The following is a 20,163-nucleotide window of genomic DNA, read 5'->3' on the forward strand; positions in this document are numbered from 1 at the left end:
AATTAATAGTGCTATTACTTTGTGACTAAAGTGAAAAATCTTTTTTTATCAAACTTTAAATTGCATCAAAGTTTGAAAATTGGGCGTGGTGTTTAATGCATAACACTCGCAGTCTAGTTATTAGTTTGTTGGGAGAACTTGTGGAATTGGTGTAGCAACGAGGCGTACCGAATAGCTACTTTCGTCTATGACCGGGTTACACTACTTCCAACGTTCATTTCAATTTAAACATGACATCGAACTTCTAATCTAAAAACTGACAACGGTGTTCTCTCGATGAAGGTAGTTTCGTGAACTCTGAAGTAAGCACCTTTTCTGCGCCGAATGAACTCGTTTACATACACAATGGCAAACATAACACTAGTTGCCTCCTTCTAGGTTCTTTCATTTTTTCTACCGCATTGCCAAGACAATAAGAAGATTTATGTATGTGGAAGGATTTTCGTAAAAGAAAGAAACTAAAAATACATTGCCGAGTTTTCTTGTAGATATTGCTCATTAACTATCGTCTTCTTGTCTTGAATATTAAAAGAGATCCATATTCATGATACAGTACGCGATTTGTATCGTTGAGTAGAACCATGAAACAGGAGCAATTTGTTTTCGAATCTTTCAATTTATCATCCATGTTTTCGGTTGTTAACACTTTGAGTGCTGTATCAATTATTATTTCATTACTTATGAAATACGAGTGAGCTGAAATAAGAATTATAACAAATAGTACCTTTTTAATCTATTTCATTAAATAAACTAGTTTATGTTTGTGGAAATTTTAGGGTATAGACGACTACTTTTAGTCTTTTTCTCTTTAACCTTTTTCGCAAGAGAATCTTTTAAGCCTAATACTTCTAAAAACTTTATTCATTAAAAACTGAATCGTGCACCGAAATCTTAAATACTATTAAACAAGAATAACACAAGAATATCAATTTTTTGTTATTCGAATTTTTGAATTATTCATTTATAACTTTTAATGTAGATATTAAAGGTCGAAGTCGCCATATTATAATAACATTATTAACCACAAAAGCTTAACAGCAAGTAGTTACTCAACAACACTCGAGAATTAATCGAATCAGGAAATGTTCAAAAATTGAACGATTTTAATTAATTCTTGACTGTTATAGAGTAAACTCCTTGTTGAGTTTTTATGGTTCAGTGTTATTATAATATGGCGACTTCGATTTTTGATATTTAATGTTAGAAACTATGAATGAATAAATCCAAAATTCAAATAATCCGATTTCGAATAAGTGAAGCGTTGCCTGAAGATCGACGCGGGCCGTTAATTGTCACGGTATTCTCGTCGGTTAAGTTATTAATTTACGTAACAACCGTCGGCCGAAGGGCCCTCTCCCAATTACCATCGCTATTAGTAACAATTACGCAGCGCAATAATGGAATAACGTCGATTAATAACGAGCAACGGAGGATCCGGCACAAAACTGAGATAATGAAATTCATTCATAACGAGAAACGTCGTCTATTCGGCCGGCTGAGAAGAAAACGTCTTCCCAGGATAGGGTGGATTCCGTCTAATTAATTCGCAAAATGGCGGTTTCAACTGGGAGAAGATTCCTTCCGCCGCTTTCACTATTCCTCGTTCCACGTGCCATCATTCTTTGGCCCCGATCTCCACCGATGAATAATGTAGAGGACCTAAGGGAATTATGTAAGGTGCATGTGAGTGATATCGACACAGCCGAGAAGTCGGCTTGGTTCGTTCAAGGGAATATCATTAACAAAAAGATTCAAAGAGCTTTGACTCATTCGTCAAAAAGCAGGTTAACGATAATTATGATGTGTACCTGTGTGGATTTTGTATGGAATATATTGGATTCTATGGTTCTCTGACAAAGTATTCATGCAATCTACTTGATGTAGGTTATTCTATGATAATTCTGGAAAGAAACAGTGTGAATTGAAATTAATTTTTTTATGATAATGTAAATATGGGTATCGTTTGAAACTTGTCTGTTATTAAAAATTATATGTGATTAATTATAGATAATTGGCAACAAACAAAATTGAATTTAAAAAGCGTTTTAATATTTCATGAAATATACATGGTTCTTTTTATATTTTTTGTTCATTATGTTTTCAATTATTTAGGAACAATATTCCACTTGTGACACACAATTTAAAGAGATTTTCTTTTTATTCGTGAATTTCCCTGTTGTTGGGAATGCTGCAAACAGCAGTTTACGGAGGTACAAACGTTGACATTATGTAAAGCAATTCAAGAGCAGTTTCAAATGACGAACTATGTTGCAAACTATTCGCAATCACTTTACTCGTAAAGCTTCCTATTATTTGCGACGAATACACTGTAAATCGTGTTATTCACATGAAAATGCCCGACCTTTCTAAGAAAATTAATAAATTATAGTACTATCTTTTGTCTTGAAACGTATCTTGTATATATGTACATACATTCTTATAATTTTAATTATTGGTTTAGGATTAAATCATGCACGAAAAATATAAATCCAAAGAAGAGAAAAAAAAAACATCGACTTTGAATGATTCGAACATTTTGAATCTTCCTAATATTGAACTATGTACTTTCAAGCTTTTTTCCAAAATCAACAAGTACCATTCTAGAATTCGAAACAGACTTCTATAAAATAATTAATTGACAAGTATACTCATTGTAACTTTTAGTAAATTTGATGCTTCATTAATACAATATAACTATAATTATAATTAAGAAAGAGAAAGAGACTTAATTGACCAGGTGAACAATTAAGAAGCAATTAGCAATCAGCAATCCGGATCACGTATTCAGGTACTTTATACAGAGCAGTTACACACCGATATCAGCTCACCTTTGACCCCTGATAAAGACAGCTACAATGATAGCAAAAGGATAGGATATCTTTCCCATTAACCTTTAAGTATATACGTGCTATCTCACAGACCTCTATATAAAATATCGTGAATTTTGAAACCAGTAAAATTTTCGTTATATAGTTGATACTATTGCTACGTAGAAATATTTAAATACGTAGAATCAAATAAATACAATAAATTTATTCACTAGTTACTACAAACGAGAATCTTTAACATTAGTCAGCAATCTTCGGACTTCCATACTTAAAGTCTAAACACGGTTTGCTATCAAAACTCTTAACACTCTATATACCATGTAACTTTAAAGTCATACTAATATATTATCATCTTGTTGAGTTATTTCATTTTGCATAGCAAAGTGGCGAATAAAATTAAATAATTAATTAACTTAGACCTTTATTTATTGAAACATCATAATAAACAAAGTCCAATATCATAGTAATTTCAGAAAGTACAAGGTATATTCGTTTTAATGCTATATCTTTAAAACTTTCTTGCTGCCAAGCAAGATTATTGCTATAATCGAAACGCATGAAACGAGACACGATTATCGAAATTCACTGGGATCAGTACCTAAATACACATTGAACTTGATCCCATTTCTATCGACCAGCATACGTTCGTCGCTCCGCGTCCCGCAGAGTCAAACGTCCCGTGGGGACCTTCGAGTCTTGTTTAAAACGCGCTCGAGATGTCACGTACGCGTTCGACTGTGACGTATGTCTCCGATCGACTGATCGAGCCGACTCAACCAGGATTACAGCAGGTGCGGTAGAAATCACCCGCCATAAACTTGCGGCGGTACGTGGGCTCGTCGGAATATTCTTGTGACAGATTGTTGGAGCACGTGCGTCGTTGCTGCATTTCGTGCGCAATGAACGTGACTCTTCGCCCGGGCGAGAATCGAGGACTCCGTTGTCACCGGCAAGGGAAATGGCATATTCGTCGTCAGACGGCACGAGCGTTGCCAATTCGGAATTATAAATGCGCGGTGGGTGTGTCTCGTAAACTAGCAAACTTCGCAGGAAGATATGTGCTTTAAGTCATCATCCGGAAAATTGTGCGGTTAAAGCGATCCGCAGTAAAAAAACAACATTTCGGAAAACTTTGCAAATGATCGAGGAAGTTAGGCTAGAATTCGAATGGCCAATAACGGCGTGTTAATATGGTAAGAAGTCGTCAGTGAGGCCTCGGTAACAGAAGCGCAATCGAGATCGGTTACATTCGGGGAAATTCTGTTTAATGTTTGGAGTTTGATTTACGTAGAATGTAACCCCTTGTCCTATGAGTTCTTTCTCACCCTGATTGATACGACTACTTTGTCGTTAATAATTTATTGGGAAAAGAGAACAATTTTAGACATTTTCTATGTTTACGTTTACTTTTAAGTATAATAATTGATTACAGAAGAATAATATTTACTTTGATTTCGAATGAATTGAGTAATATTCATGTATTGCAATTGAATAAAGTTACGTTGATTTTAACCATTTTTGCTGGAAATTAATTCAGAGATTTGGCAAAGTCTCACGCGAAGACTTTTGGTTTTATCTTAGTTGTCGATTGTTGACGAAAAATGGTAGTTAATTGATTGATATTTGTTTACAATGCAAGATTCGGAGTTCTTATCAACAGGACTCTATGTTGGAATTACGAAGCTTTCAAACTTATATGTACTTTATTGCGAAAGAACATGTCGATATAACAAGAATATAATTTTATGTAAATAGGAATAAAATTGGTCTCACAAGCCTGATGACTTAGATCTTTCTCATACCTGTTCGTCTCAAAAGTATTGTAAAATGAAAAGGAGGTCCAACTAAATATTTATTAATACATTAATTATATTTTCAGTATAACTCGTATAGGTACGAATACTCTTGTGAAACTACTTTTGTTCCAGTTTACATAAAATTACATTTTTGTTATATTAACCGTTTGAGTCCGGGGAAGCGCTATCGCGCTTCACTTGTCGTATGCCAAAAATACGGCGCAGCGCGATAGCGCTTCTCTTGTTTTGTATCGAGAATGCGAAGACGCTGCTGTTGGTAGTATACTTTACGCAATTATTGAGAGCAGTTGTAGTAATATCAGTTGTAGTTTTTATTCATTTAACTCAGTTGTGGCTTTTAACAATATAAGAATTAAAATAATATACAGTAGTAATGCAGTAACGCCTGTGAATTGTGGTACGGTAGAAAAAATGGGTCAATGTAAAAGGATATATAATGTTTTGACTGTAATTTTTTTTAAATCATCACCAGATCTATAAGGGCAAGAGATAATTCTTACAAAAAAATTATTTATGTACCAAAAAGAGTTATATGAAAATATTTGGCTCATTTTTTGTGCAGCAAAACATTTTTGTTTTAAGTGAAAATAATTTTTTTTTTATCAAAAATACTTGTTACATAACAATTAGTGTTAATTATAACCATTTTCATTGTTTCCCAAAAAAAAATACTACGCATTTCATCCCGGACTTTTAGCATATGCATAAGAAAATTTTCCCGTACTCAAACGGTTAACATACTATTTTGCAATAAAGTTTATATAAGTATAAAAGATTCGTAATTCCAACATACATTTCCGTTAATAGAAACTTCGAAACTTGCATTGTAAACAAACATCAACCGTTCAAAGTCGACAGTTCATGAGATACGAATATTCTTGCGATTCATTGTACATACACACGTATGAAAAATTCCGACATTCTAACTTGATTACTTTTTAACCCTTTGCACTCCAAAGGTGCCTCTCAGTCACCACTCGATTGGTGCATGAAAATTGTAAAATTTCATATTTAACATTAAGTCTTGAGTAATCTGTCAATAGGTGAAGCGTGGAAATGAAATATCATTGCTCCACTTATTTTGTGAATAGATTCCTCGTTAAGTTAGTTTTAAAAAATGTGATCTATATCTCATAAAAATAAATTTAATATATCTAGTGACAAATTTTTGGAGTGCAAAGGGTTAATCCAGTCGTAATTTAAAAATCGCTGGTAAATGACCTGTTCAACCAGGAATACCCCCTTAACCGTTCTCACCGACGAGCTTATCTATTTTCGGAGATGCGACGGAAGTTACACCTGCAAGCCGATTAGAGCGCCCGTAACCCAGGTCTCGCGGTAACTGATTTCCTCCGGAGATTTACTGGGGCTCCGGAATTCCCGTGTTTCCTACACTTTCAATTCCAACCGGTGATGTAGTCAAGGGACACAGCGAATCCTCGACGCCATGGAATGGAACAGATCTCAGCTTGTGTTCGAAACCGCCGACCAACCGATTCGACCTGCGTTCCAAAGAACGTCGAAAAAGCGCGACGATTTCCTGACGAATTGCCGGGGAAGTTTAATCCGTTTTGGGTAAGCCAGTTTCAGGGGGACTCGAATAACGCGAGTATACTTAAACTTCGGGGAGCTAGGTGATCCCCTGGAACGGAAACTGTGGACGTTAACTTTTAGAGGTGGGTTTACCCTGTGAACTGTACCGATCTATTCGTTTTATTTCTTAAGGGAGTCTTTGGGGGTTGAAGCGTCCCTTTAGTGCTAGGTTTGGAATGTTCTTTTGTGTGGTTGAACGAATCTCTGCATTCGAATTGCATAATGTAAAGTTATATGAAATATGTGTTTAATAAATATTAAAAATGTAAATGTTCGTAGTTTATAAATGTTTGTGATAATCAGAAAATTGTTCGGTTCGTTAGTATTCTTGTGATTAGTTAGAAAAATTGAATGTATTAAACTTACTCTGTATAATAACAACAACAATATGTTTACTCTGTATATCAGAGAATCTGTTGATTTAAGAAAGTTGTTATAGATCAATGCGAGTTTAAGTTGTCGTTTTCCTAATTTCTTTGGTAATTCGATATTTTTAAATTTAGAAAGGAACACATATATCTGAAAATTCTACCTAAAAAGTAGATCCTGTTCTCGGGCGAAGTATAATATAAAATTAACGTCGTAATTAACAGTGAAAGGCTCAGTATATTTCACTTCAAATTCAGTAGCTCTAGTGCCCGACATTACTTCCAATATATTGTAATAACAGTATGAACAGATATTGGTACCAAATCTCAATGGACTCATTTGTACAAATTTATTGTTAATTGGGGATAATATTGTACACCAAAATGTGCCAAAAATATATGAAGTCCCCTTGAACATTTCCTTCACTGTTAATATTTAAAAGGCTCCTAATTAAAGGGCAATACAATGAATATAGAATACATTTACGTTAAAACGGAACATTATATAACACAGAGAATTTTACATATGGTAATGTTTCATACTCATATGAAATAAATTAAAGTAACTTACTTATATATATATAAATAAAACCCCTAACATCGATGTCGTAATATAATTAATAAATAAAAAATTCAATAAAAATATATGCATAACATTGGAATCGTGAATTTAAACTCACAAACACAAATTTTCCTGCAAGACAATTTTTTTTCACAGAAAAGAAGCATAACCGTAGATCAACTAGCGGCAACAAAGTAAACAAACTTATCTGTGGATATAAATAAAATCTTCGATATCAACGTCGTAAAATAATTTACAAATGAAACATTGAATAGAAATATCTACATAACATTGCAATCGTGAATTTCCACTCACCGATACAGACTTTCCGAGAAAATTTTTTTCCATCGAAAAGAAGCAGAACCAGTAATTAGTAGCAGTAAACTGCGAACGTAGGTACGTCCCCACAACAGTCTCGTTTAAAACAAAATGTCTGTCGCGATCCAGCGACAAACTCCGCCGTTCTCCAATCACAGAAGGAATTTTCAACGATCCTAATAACGCTCTAACGTCGCGCCACCCTTCGTTATTTCGCGCTGTCAGCGTTATCCCTCGTTACTCCGTATCCAGTGTCTTCCATCGAGTCGCGCTGCAGCCAAGAGCAAGTCTTCGCCTCGGCGAAAATTTCTGTTCCTCGCCTATGTAACACCGCCACGACCCGCCCCGCAGTCTGTTAATTCCACGCCCCTGATCATTTACGTCTTATTAAATAGGCGAAGTAACCACGCACCACAAACTTTCAAATACTGCATAATATCTGCGGTTTATCTGATAACTTAGGTACTCGAAGGTGTCTTAACACTTTATCTACCGGAAGCTTATTAACAATTAAGTACTCGGTAATTTGAGACATAAAATACGCTAAATACTACATGTTTTATGGAATCATTTAGTGAAAATTAATTCCTTTTTGATTCGCTAAAATCAAATCTATTTAAAAAATATGAATCGTTAGAAATACATAATTATTAATTATATTTCACCCGCCTCTGGCAGAGAAGCGATACGTCCTATCAACGTTTCTGTTTCAAATTCATTTGTGAAATTAGTTACGAACAAAAGCAGTAGATACTCGGAGAATGTAGCATTTCTGGTCCAGTTGGCCGGAAATTCATTTTCGCACGAGCGAGATTGAACACCATTATATTTGTAAGAGTTCATTGTTCGTCGAAATATCTAGAGTAAAAATGATTTCAATGTAGAATTAAACGGAACGGTTCTCTGTTATCGAGGTTTGAATAATACTGGCCCGATGTCGACGTCATTTCGAACAGGAAACAGGAATGCAAGAGGTAATTTATCGATTACTTTTACATGGAAAACGCTCGCAGAAATGAGGTCCAGGTCCATCTCATTCGTTCACCGAATTCTGGCAACCGGATCCCGTTCCCTTACGCTCCTAGAATCATCAATGAACCTCGAACGCGGTCCATCACCGACCATTGTAGAACTTCCGGGACTCGTTCCCTCTTACCCTTAGCCCGATCCTTTCTTCCGAGCCTTCTTATTCCTCGACATTCGTTCGCGTTCCTCACGAAACATTCCGGACAATGGGAATGCCGGTAGGAGGGCGCATCTTCACAGGCGCGAGCCTGCATTTTAAACTTTGACGGAGAATATATCGCTTATCCTTTATCCTCGTGTCGCACTCGGATCGAATTTTATTAAAATATGTTGCTTACATGTGGCGAAGAATTGAACTAAATTCAATTTCAGAGTTTGGTTTCTGCGAGGTTGCACCCTAATATTAATTTTCATGTTTTTGGTTTTGTTTTCTGCCTAGGCTCTCAAGAATTACTTTATTATTTATTACTTCCCGTTTAAAATCGTTGCTACTCCAAATTAAGAAATATTTATAACAGGCTCCTACAACTTGAAGAAATTATTAAAAATACTAGATTTCTACAAAACCAACGCTAAAATTAAGAAGAATCTTATACTGGCACTAGTTTTCGGTGAAATGGTGTTCTCTTATCCAGTCAACAAAACATTAAAAAATACGAGCTTCTGCAAACCTAGAACGAAGGTAGAAATGGGATTCTATCCAAATGGTAGTTCCCAAAAAAATGATATTCGAATATCGAGTGAAAAATGTATTAAGCATGACGGGTACTCCGAAGATGGGATCAACTCGTTCTAGATCTGTAAGTAAACTTCGGTACGCGGAATGTTCGATTTCTAGAGATCTACAGACGCAGACGGAGCTTATTCCCACCAGAAGGATGAAAAAAAAAGTTTTGTAAACCGCGCGAAATCTTCCCGTCAGACGCAGACTCGCGTCTCCGGTACCGCCGATATTGGCAGGCGATAAAGATTCCCAGTACATCGTCGAGAAAGTGGCAAGTAACGTTCCCCCATCCCAATGGGGTGGTGAGATTTGCGAGCGGCCACCTCAGGAATATGTATCCGGTCTGCCACGTACGCGTTGCACGGCAGCTAAATCACTGGGATGGAGAGCTGACGCTGTCTCTTCTTTACGATTCGCTGCTGGGAGCTAAAAGATGAAGCTGAGTCGTGTTGGAGACTACCCGAGAACAAGGCGTGGTAACGCGTGAAGAAGCGACGCGTATTTCATCGTGTAACCGAAAATGATGAAAATGTGCTGCTAGGGGAATGCACACTGAAAAGTACACATGCTGAATGCTGCAGAAATTATTAATCAAATGTAATCATATGTGTGTAACATTTTGTATGAAGCGAAGACAAGTAAATACTGTATAAGAATTGATATAAAAAGTAAATGATGGATATTGATAAAATGTATTGATGAAAAGTAAATAATTAATAGATATTTGAGATCCAGCACTGGGAACAAGAATAATTTTATGACTGAAAAATAATTATTCTAATTTCTATATTCTAACTGTCACCATTTTGTAATAGATTTATTTTTCATAAATTCAACTTAATGAATCTTAAAATAATTCAATCTAAAAATATCTATTTTTCCTATTCATCTTGCATACGAAAATTTAAAATTTTAAATAGTGCATTTCTTGAAATATGACGTGTAATATTTATCAAACAGATTTCATGAAATTTCATTACGAAAATATTTAAAAATGCTTACTTCTTAAATAGGTATTCTCCGCAATAAATCTTAACATGCCAATTTCCGTTCGATTAAATAAACTACTTCGATTTCATTTGATCTTGATGGACCAACGATGTTCACCAAAGAACATATTAAACCTGTGCTATATCAACACAAACAATATCTCTAAAGCTGCCGTCAAATAGCATTACGTCCGGAATATCTCTCCCGAGCGTTGCCGGCAGCATTTAAAAATGCAAAATTCCACCGAGACGAAGCAAAAGAGCAAAGCCGAAGAAAATTAAGGCCGAGATTCCACGGATTTACAGTTGAAAGAAAAATCCCTCCGTTTACTCCAAGCGCAGCGAGAAGACATCGAGATTCAGAAGACTCGTAGACGATCCCCATGTCAGCCCATAATGAAAGATCGCTTTAAGCCCCGTCGCTCCGAAGTAAAAGCAGCCGGGAACAACAGCATTATCGTAAAGGGCAACGGATTGCCCCATGAAGCAAGGCTGTAAATGTCGGGCCCCAGCTTTATCGCGCTGCTTAGAGGAGCTCGTCGAGGCGACGACCGATTCGGTTTACTGCTTTCATCTGATTCATTCGTAACGCTGCATAAAGAAATTCCCGAGCCCCATAATCAGCATCATCACAGCTCATACGCCTCAATGACGGCCGTGGGCATCAATCTTTTTCTATTATCTAATAACCATGGTATGGTGTAATACGAAAGAGTTCGAGCGGCGCATTGTCACCGGCAATTTATCATCGTTATCGATCCACTTGTTTCGATAAAATATGTACGCCGAAAGACGCGAGCAATTCAATTTCCTTGGGCGTCCTCGATCCGGACGTAGGGAAAAAAAGCAGAGGAAAAGGGAATGACTTCCTTCCTTCCTTCCTTCCGTCGCAATATTTCATTCCCCGGCCGGTTATCGGCATTCGAAGCACGATCGTAAGTAGCCGTCATTAGGGTACGTAAATGCCGATATAAGAATTTGTTTCCAGGCTCTTCCAGCCTTCTCCTCAGGCGTCCCGACCATCCCAGCAGGGATCAACACTGTTGGGTCCTTTATTTACGGATTTTCAACGCCGAGAAACTCGCCGGTCTACTTGAAAAATTATTTCGTCGCTTTTTCTACACGAGATCTATAACTTCCAGTGTTACCGGAGGAAGAAACAAACCCTTCACGATAACAGCAATCCTCCGCGCAGAACGAAAAAACCGATGATTTATACTCCCGCTATATTTTCTCGCGTATCGCGAAGCTCCCACGGTCGCGAGGTTTAGGCCGTTTCGAAGACAGATGTTTCTTGGACAGGGCATATTGAAGCTTGAACGATGAACGGTGTTCATTTAACTTTGGCGAACTGATAGCGACTCGGGGCCGCGCTTGGCGGTTGAGTTAGCTACTTCGTGTGGCTGGATTGATATGAGCGAAGTTCTCGATTGAAATGAAATTTAAGAAGTAGAGAATTAGGAATTATTCGGGTTATAGATTGTATGTATTGTAGATGGGTAAATGCTTCTCTATTTGATAGATGATGAATTTCATTGGTGATTGTTTGGCTGATACCAATGGGATATACTATGTTGAGTGTATATTTTTATGTGGAGTATATTTATATTCTCTATATAGTTGCAGGGAACATATTAATATTTAGAATCGTTTTATGTATCTATTTACTATTTTTTCACAGTGATGTTTCACATATCAGGCATTTGGAGCAATGTGGAAATAATAACTGTAACAATATATCATTATTATAAAAATTTGTATCATGTTACTTTTAAACTTCAATATGAAATATTCATTTTTCTCGATCCTTCTAGTATCTTTTCTTTTACACGACTAATTTTGTCAAGAAAAATTTTGCGTCAATTTGACTCTCCCGTTGCGCGCAATAAAATCAACAAATGGAAAAACCAAAACGAAACAAAGAAGAATTACATGTTTATCTGAAAAAATAAAGAATTCACCATTGAAGCAAGTAGTATTACGTCAAGCTTTAAAATAACGCGTATACTCGTCAAACGTAGTTAACTGGTTAATAATTGTATTAAAACGAATATAGCTTGTAATTTTGAAATTACAATGACATTGAACTTTCACGCTTGGGCGTACAAAAGTTTAAGTTAATTACTTAATTTTATTTGTCACGTTGCTATGCAAAATAAAATAAATTAACAAGATGCCGATATCTTGATATGTGACTTCAAAGTCATACGGGTCTATAGAGGGTTAACATGTTACAAGAGCAGTTTCGGTCCCCCCGTTCAGCCACACGAAATCACCAAACAACTCTATTTCATAGTTCAACGACAACTACATTAAGTTTCTTGCTCAGAAATTATTTGGCCTGTCCACGGGTTCTTCTATCTTGATTAACGGAACGGTGATAGGGAAAAGCAGGTCGTCCGGTGGCTTTACGAATAACAGAGAATTTGCCGGAGCGTGGAAACCATTTGTCTGTTCCGGCGAGCCATTTCCATTTGTTTGAAGTTATTAATTACGTCTCATTAATTGCGCAACACCGGGGGAAAATAGTAATCGGCTGCGTGCTAATTAATCGACTGTAATTATTCCCGTGCCGGGAGTCGAAAATAATTTTATTCCGCAATTTGTTGCGGGCGTTATCGGATGAACGCCGGTAAATCCCTTTGAAAACCACCTCCCCCCTTCCTCCCATGTAGCTGAGATTCACCGGAAAAGATTAGATTGACTTAAGCTTCGAGGAACCCGGGGAAACATTCGAGAAATCCAGACAACGAAGTTCCCGTGGAAACTTGAAAGGGAACGAACCCGAACACCGGAAGACCCGCAAGTCGAGATGATACCTTGATTACTTAGGCGGTGGGAAGTATTGATTTCATCGGGCGACGCGATTCACGGGTTTCCGTCCCATTAAACGGTTGGCCTAATAGTAGCTAAGAAGATCCAACGAAGAAACTATTGCATCTCTACCCGCGGCTATTATTCAAATTATTCGAGTAAACCGTTCGAACATCGACGAATCCGAAGGCCCCTGTCACTTTGACCTCATAGCTCTCTGTTATTCCCATCGGGAGAAAGTTTACAAACTAAATACAAAGTGAAAGAAACTTTAGAGTTGTTTGTTGAACGGTTAGCGCAAAGTGGACAAAACTTTTGAACTGTTTGTTGAACAGTAAGTGTAAAGTGGAGAGAAGTTTTGGAATGTTTGTTGAACACTGCTACTTCGAAACTGGAAGCTGTCACGACGAAATTGTAATACGAGTACTTTCCGTAAATCAATGTCTGATTTTTATAAGCTGAAAACCGACCGAGGTTCTCATTGTAAGAAGTAAATCGCGATCAGATAGTTTGTGCGTATTCTTACATTGTTATGTTTACATTAAGAGACATGATTGATAATTAACATTATCACAGGGAAAAACAATCTTCCAGCATCTATATATTGATGGTATTTCAAAAAAATATGTAATTAATTTTTATAAACACGTAAAACTCTAAACAGTTTGTAATCAAGGAACTATAGCATTGAAAATATAGGTAGTGGCTTAATGACCAGGATAATTAAAGGATAATTAATGCAATTTTTAATTTTCAAAGAACTACTGCTTCGAATTTCTATATTGATAAAGAAGTTTGGAAATTTTACGATACATTTTATATTCGTACAGCTAGTAAAATAGGGAATTTTTTAAAAGCTTATCACGTCATATCGGCTTTCATATCATTTTGTTTGAACTTCCATATTCATGAAGCTTTGTTCATTTATATGAATAATGTTTCTTCGTAGAAACTTTGAAAACCTGTTGAAAGTATTTGGGTCACTGCCGTACTAATTATTCCACATTTATCTCTGCTTAGAAATTCAAAGAAAAGCTCTGTGTAATAGTCAGATACTAAGTTTTCTATTTTTATAAGCATGTAACATTATTCATCGAAGCTAATAATTTTCTACACTATTTACGAAGATGCAAGGGTCAGCAAGATTATCGATAAAAATGATTTCAAGTAATGCTTTTTAGAACATCGAACCGCATCTATTTGTGAAAATATTAAATAAATACATATATTCAAACTTTCATCACGCGTTCTTACGCACCTTTAACATCATAAATCAAACATCTTAACAAACTACATAAATTTGCTTCGATAACACATTTTAAACAGTACGCAAATCAGTATAAAGCAACAGTACAAAGATACAAAAAAAAAACCGATTCATCAGTTTCCATAAATTAGAAAACCCTTTTAAATCCTTGCCTTATAATTTATTTTATCCAGACTCGCAGAAGTTGCCTCATAATTAATAGCTTCCCGATTTATTAACTACAAAAATTCAATATTCACCATCGCAGAACATTTAATTACCCCTGAATAAACGTAAACCGCAGAATTTTAAATTGATTTGAAATACATTATCGTATATTATGAAACAAAGAGATACTTACATGATTAAATATCGAACCAAGAGGAAAAATAAATAACCAATTCGAGGCGTTCAGCGTCGAATTGGCTGGCGCGGCGCAACCGTTCGGATGATTAGTTCCACTTTAATCGACGCGACGGCTTAATTGTGCCACGACGCCCGTTTCAGGATTGGTGAAGCTACGAGAGCTCGTCAGGTCGCCGAAGTCTCGGGAGATCGAGGTTAACCTTAGGCAGGCCGACCCGGATTCCTACCGGCAGGTTCTCTCCGAGATGAAAAGCAAGGAAATACGGAATCTCATCGTGGATACTAGACCGGAGCACATGCATCATTTTCTACGAATGGTAATTGCATATTCCTCTATCGATTCCCCGCTTTCCGCGGTTCGCGATAAACCTGTCGCGTCCCCGATGTAAATACAAATCTAAGATATTACCCGCTCCCTGCGCGCATTCACTCTCGTAAGAGCAGCAGATTACCGGTTATCATTATTCCGCTAACTTCTGAATAATACGAACTGCACAATTTTACATCGTTCTGTAACCGTTTACAGTAACTGCGGAAGGTAGCTTTTGAAACAGTTGCCAGTCGGTGTGAATCAAACCTATGTAGAATTCATGAATCTTTATTGTATTCTGTTTGAAAATTATCTATACTTGTCGGATATTTAACGCGAAACGTACTACGACCGACCAAGTAACCAGTTTGAAATTTGATTAAAAATTCTGCATTTTCTTTCGTCTATTTTACTTTATGTCAAGTTTTATATTGTTGGATTAATAAGTTTTTCAATTTCTGTCTTCACTGAGAAAAATGTATCGTTCAATTTGTTCACCTTTATTTTGTAACTAATTTTTGACTGATTACGATAGAAATAGGTGTATATAAAGTACCAGTACGTTTGTTGTTAAAAAGACTTCTCAATATTTGTGATCTATTGAAAAGAGGTTTAGTTTTTCTCTTTTGAACAATAATTTGAAAGGAAATTACCATGTACCTTATTCGAGACGACCTCTTGTTTTGCGATTTTGACATTAAGAATTCTTCTATAGTATTCTTTATTGCGAGTCCTTAAAAAATGATCGAATCACTGGCAGTATAAAATGTAATATGCAATAAAAGTCTCGTATAATTTCAAACGATGCACTTCTCTTACTTTCGCAAGAAACTATAAATTAAAGATGTAACAACTTCCCCGAATCTATTTTATCCATAAAGCTTAAATGCTCTAAATCTCAAACGTCCTTACTAGTACAAGGTACAAGACCACCATTTCTTATCCCCATAAGAAATTCGATAGCCAGCGAACAGACCGAAATACCAGAGAGTACTATATAAATATTCAGAAATCAGATACCAAGCTGTCCGTGATAAATCTCTACGCGCACTTACTTTCAGATCCTGCAGCTGCAAATGAACGACTACAAGTACCACTATCTCTTCACGACTTTCGTAAGTACTCTTCCGCTGGACGTCAAGAGACAGCCGAAGGTGCGGCGAACTCGAAAACGAGAAGACCCGTCTGTTCCTTTTCCAGGATATCGAAACCTTCGACCTCGAGGACTTCAAGTACAATTTCGTCAATATCACTGCCTTCCGTCTGGTCGACGCGGAGGACGTCGGCGTGCGCGGTATACTGAGGGATATGGAGCGCTACCAGCCGTCCGGGAATACGATCCTCAACAAATCGAGAGTTATACAGGTAAGATTTCCGTGTGCCCGGAAACCTCCCGGCGATCAAATAACGCCGTATCAAATGTTTGCCCGATTCGACGCTGCATGAGGATCCACGGAATTCGGTCGGCGAGACGTGACGAGTTTATTTCTGCTCCCCTGATCGGTTTGCTGGAGTAGAAGGACGCACGGAATGTCTTTAGAAACAGATATAGATTCAGACTGGACAAATTGATTCGCCGATTCAATGATTACCCGACCTTGTTGAGACACAGTACATCCTTGACCGGTGTAATATACACGTTTCCTCGAGTGATCCCGGTCGCTTAACCTTACCATCGCGCTTACAAATACTTACGTAGGTGATGTTTAAGGGAATTCGGGTTAAACTGGTAGGTTATTTGAAGATTTTTAGGTGGGTTGCTTGAATTGTTAATGGTACTGGTATTGATTGAATTGTGTTAGTGATATTTTAAGAAATGTGGGTTAAACTCTTAGGTTATTTGAAGATTTAGTTTGGATTATTAATGGTACTGGTATTGATTGAATTATATTATTAGTGATATGTAAGGACATCTGCGTTAAACTCGGAGGCTATTTGAAAATTTAGTTTGGATTATTAACGATAGGGATATTGATTATGGGCGGTTTCAGAGATACTTTAAGAAATGGAGATTAAACTCGTCGGCTATTTGAAGATTTAGTTTGGATTATTGATACTGACACTGATTGAAAATTATTTTGAGATTTAAACGAATAGAGATTAAATGCGTGGGTTATTTATTGCAAGACTTACTTTGCAAAATTAATGACATCGGTTGAATTGGTTTTGTGCGATTTTGTTTTTCTTCTTAATATTTTATGTATCTATTGCTCATTAATTTATTGTGAATGCTAAATTGAGGTTTATTTTAATTTCTCTTACAAAACTCTTCTAATATTTTTTAACCGTCGAATGTTTTTTTTTCGACAAATCTTTCACAAACTCGTAAGAATCCTGTTGTCAACAATTTCTGTTTGATCCAATAGTACGCATAATAATTCACAAGGCCGCTCCTTTGTCCATTTCTTCTGAAAAACACACGTTTGCCGTATAAAAATAAGGTTAACGCAATTTGTATAACCACATACTCGGCAGAATTGTTTTGCGTCCCAAACCACCGCAGTGTTCACGACTGGTACACATATTCCAAAGAGAATTCGCGGAAAAACAAATTTTTCCGGTATATATTTTTACCCAAACTAGTTACGTCTATAAGAGTTGTATTAACGTTCATTCCGAGTAAAATAGACGCAGTTGAAATTCCAGGACGTAAAATAAAACTTCGTCTACCACGATGTTTAGCAGTAGAAACGCAAAATAACGTAGCAGTGTCATTTAAATGAGAAAGAATTTATACATACAGTTTTCTACATGCATTGTCTTCCGCGGAAAACCAAAATAAACGCAAAAATACATAGTAACGACAAGATGGAAACCTGTTTCGCTAGAAAAAACTTGACCATTACAGTATTATGCGGGGTAATGCGATTTCGTTTATCTATCGCAATTTAAATACTCCAGTGGAATATACATATACAGAGTATACTATTTTAATCTATAAATGCAACTATTTCCAGGATTATTTGTTATTTAAAAAATTCCTTAAACGTAGTTTTTTTCTATTTTGATGAGCTTTCGACGCAGGTAGGTTGACACCTGTTTGTAGAGAATGACCTGCTGCATAGGAAATGCAATTGCATTTGCTAACGCAAAGGAAATTAGATGGTAATATTTTGGAAAATAGTACTGATCTTTATATCTCCTACACACGTTCAACCAGAGACAAATTAAGTGCACCAAATTACCGCCCTCGCGAAATAGAAAAATTTGCGTTTGAAACACTTTTCAAATAACAAATAGTAGATAATTTCACGATAACGGACACCCTATAACGAAAATTTTAATTAATTCAAGGACTACTTTACAGAAATGTTTTACTCCTATTTTCGTTCCATAGGTAATTATGAAATAATTAAAAATATTAGAGGAAAATTACCAGATTGAGTTTTTTTTAAATATTACTGCTAATAATTACTTATGAATTCGAGAAACTTATCAATTTTTTACTGCCTACATATATTTTTTATTTTCGAACTTATTTTGAAATTACTTTCACTTTTGAGAAAACTGTTGGTCTCAGAGAAAGTTATACAAACAATATGTTGGTAATTAAGTGTCTAGAAAGGAAACGTTTTTCGTCGAAAAGTAAACACTCGACACAGGAATACTTTGTTTCTTTCGTTTAAAAGATACGCTTTTAAAATGGCTATTAAATCTCATTCGAGATAAGCTGGCACCATCTCGCGAAAGTTCATTGCTAAGCCAACTTCCATTAGCCCGTCGAGATATCACGGGAACGGTGCTTACCAAAACGGAAACTTCCTTCTAGGATTCAGGATTTCGTTAAGCCACCAATAGAACGAAATTTCTCTAAACCTTCATTAACATAATATTTCTGGCATTATCCGCTTGTAACTCTAGCATCGATCGACACATGAGAGCAACCAACATGTTAATCCGAAATTTAATTCTGAACAGTCGAATGGCTGTACTGTACGTAAATGTAACAAATTTTATTTTCATTTCTACTTATAATACTCACCGTATTGTGAGATATGAGCGACTCGTCGACCAAATCGGTTAATTCCACGTTTTGAATTTTTTTAAATTTTATCGTTGAAGCTTCATTCATACTGAATTTTTTATATTTAAAATTGTCTTTCTTGTATCATGCAACAATTTTCAATAATAATTATTATTTCTGCAACTTATTAAATATAATAAGTTTCAAGGATGTACTATTCCATGCATTTTACGTGCTCGTTAGATTTCAGTCTATATTAATACATTCTATAATGTATATAATATTTCTTTGATTTTCCATTTCAAGAAAAATTTTAAAAATCTATACTATTACGCCACTTTTCTCTACTGTTTGTTTCTTAGTTAACCGATTCGGCCAATGAGTAGATCACAAAATGGTTTAATTTAAACACTTTTAAGAATACATTTAAAAAACGTGAATTGCGATAGAAAATTATTTTTCCTAACAAATGTTATAAGAAAAACATGATAGTTTAAATATTTTATATATTTCCTTGCATTGTATGTACCGCATGCAATTTTACACATTCAGATTTCCTATAAATGCACAAAAATTCGCAGTGTAATTATAGTATTAAAAGTCCTATCAATGTTTTCTCTACATTTACCCCGTATTCTCTTGTTTTGTAGGTAACGCGAATATTACTAAAAATTACCGAACGTTATGAATTTAAAAGAGTAAAAAGATCACGCTATCATGTACTTTCAAAATAAACGGAGTAACAGTCGTTTTGTCCCGCGACGCGATACTTTATTGATCGTAAAGCATGCACCGTAGCGCGGGTCCGTTGAAATAGCGTAACACGTGTCCGCTCACAGCTGCGGATGTAAAACAATGCGACGAGAAAAAAGCGACGGGAAACAGCCCGTTAGAGTCCACTCCGTCGATACAAAACGGACGTTTCGTGCAGCGACGTTTCATAAAATAATTTCAAGGCATCCGAGCGTGCGCCCCAGAACCGTGGCCAATGGGCCTTGAACACCGGGAAACAGCTACGTTTCGCTGATCAGAAGACAAGAGTAAAAGCACAGAACCTGTGTTCCTGATCGAATTTTCTCAGTGATATATAATTGTCACCACAATACAGCGAAAGTTAAGCTTTTAACCCTTAACTACCGATGTCGGCCCCAAAAATCAACAATGTAACTTCAAAGTTAATAAATAAGTTTGTTTAGAATAGATATTGTTGGCTCGTTTGTCTACTCTAATTGCTAAGA

At 36.2% G+C, this 20,163-nt stretch overlaps 1 protein-coding gene across 10 annotated transcripts in view; it reads left to right on the forward strand.

Moving 5' to 3' along the window:
• LOC116431258 (glutamate receptor ionotropic, kainate 2) overlaps window positions 1-20,163 on the forward strand; it is a 206,837-nt gene that overhangs the window by 96,240 nt on the left and 90,434 nt on the right. For 9 of the 10 annotated variants that reach the window (XM_031986396.2, XM_031986397.2, XM_031986398.2 and 6 more), the window contains 3 exons: window positions 14,793-14,968; window positions 16,023-16,076; window positions 16,162-16,326. In XM_031986396.2, the coding sequence (XP_031842256.1) occupies window positions 14,793-14,968; window positions 16,023-16,076; window positions 16,162-16,326 (395 nt within the window). Of the gene's footprint in view, window positions 1-13,129; window positions 13,523-14,792; window positions 14,969-16,022; window positions 16,077-16,161; window positions 16,327-20,163 lie in introns of those variants that run through there. The other variant, XM_031986405.2, reaches the window with a different exon arrangement.

The sequence above is a fragment of the Nomia melanderi genome, chromosome 9 (assembly GCF_051020985.1).
Source record: "Nomia melanderi isolate GNS246 chromosome 9, iyNomMela1, whole genome shotgun sequence".
NCBI classification, from domain to species: domain Eukaryota; kingdom Metazoa; phylum Arthropoda; class Insecta; order Hymenoptera; family Halictidae; genus Nomia; species Nomia melanderi.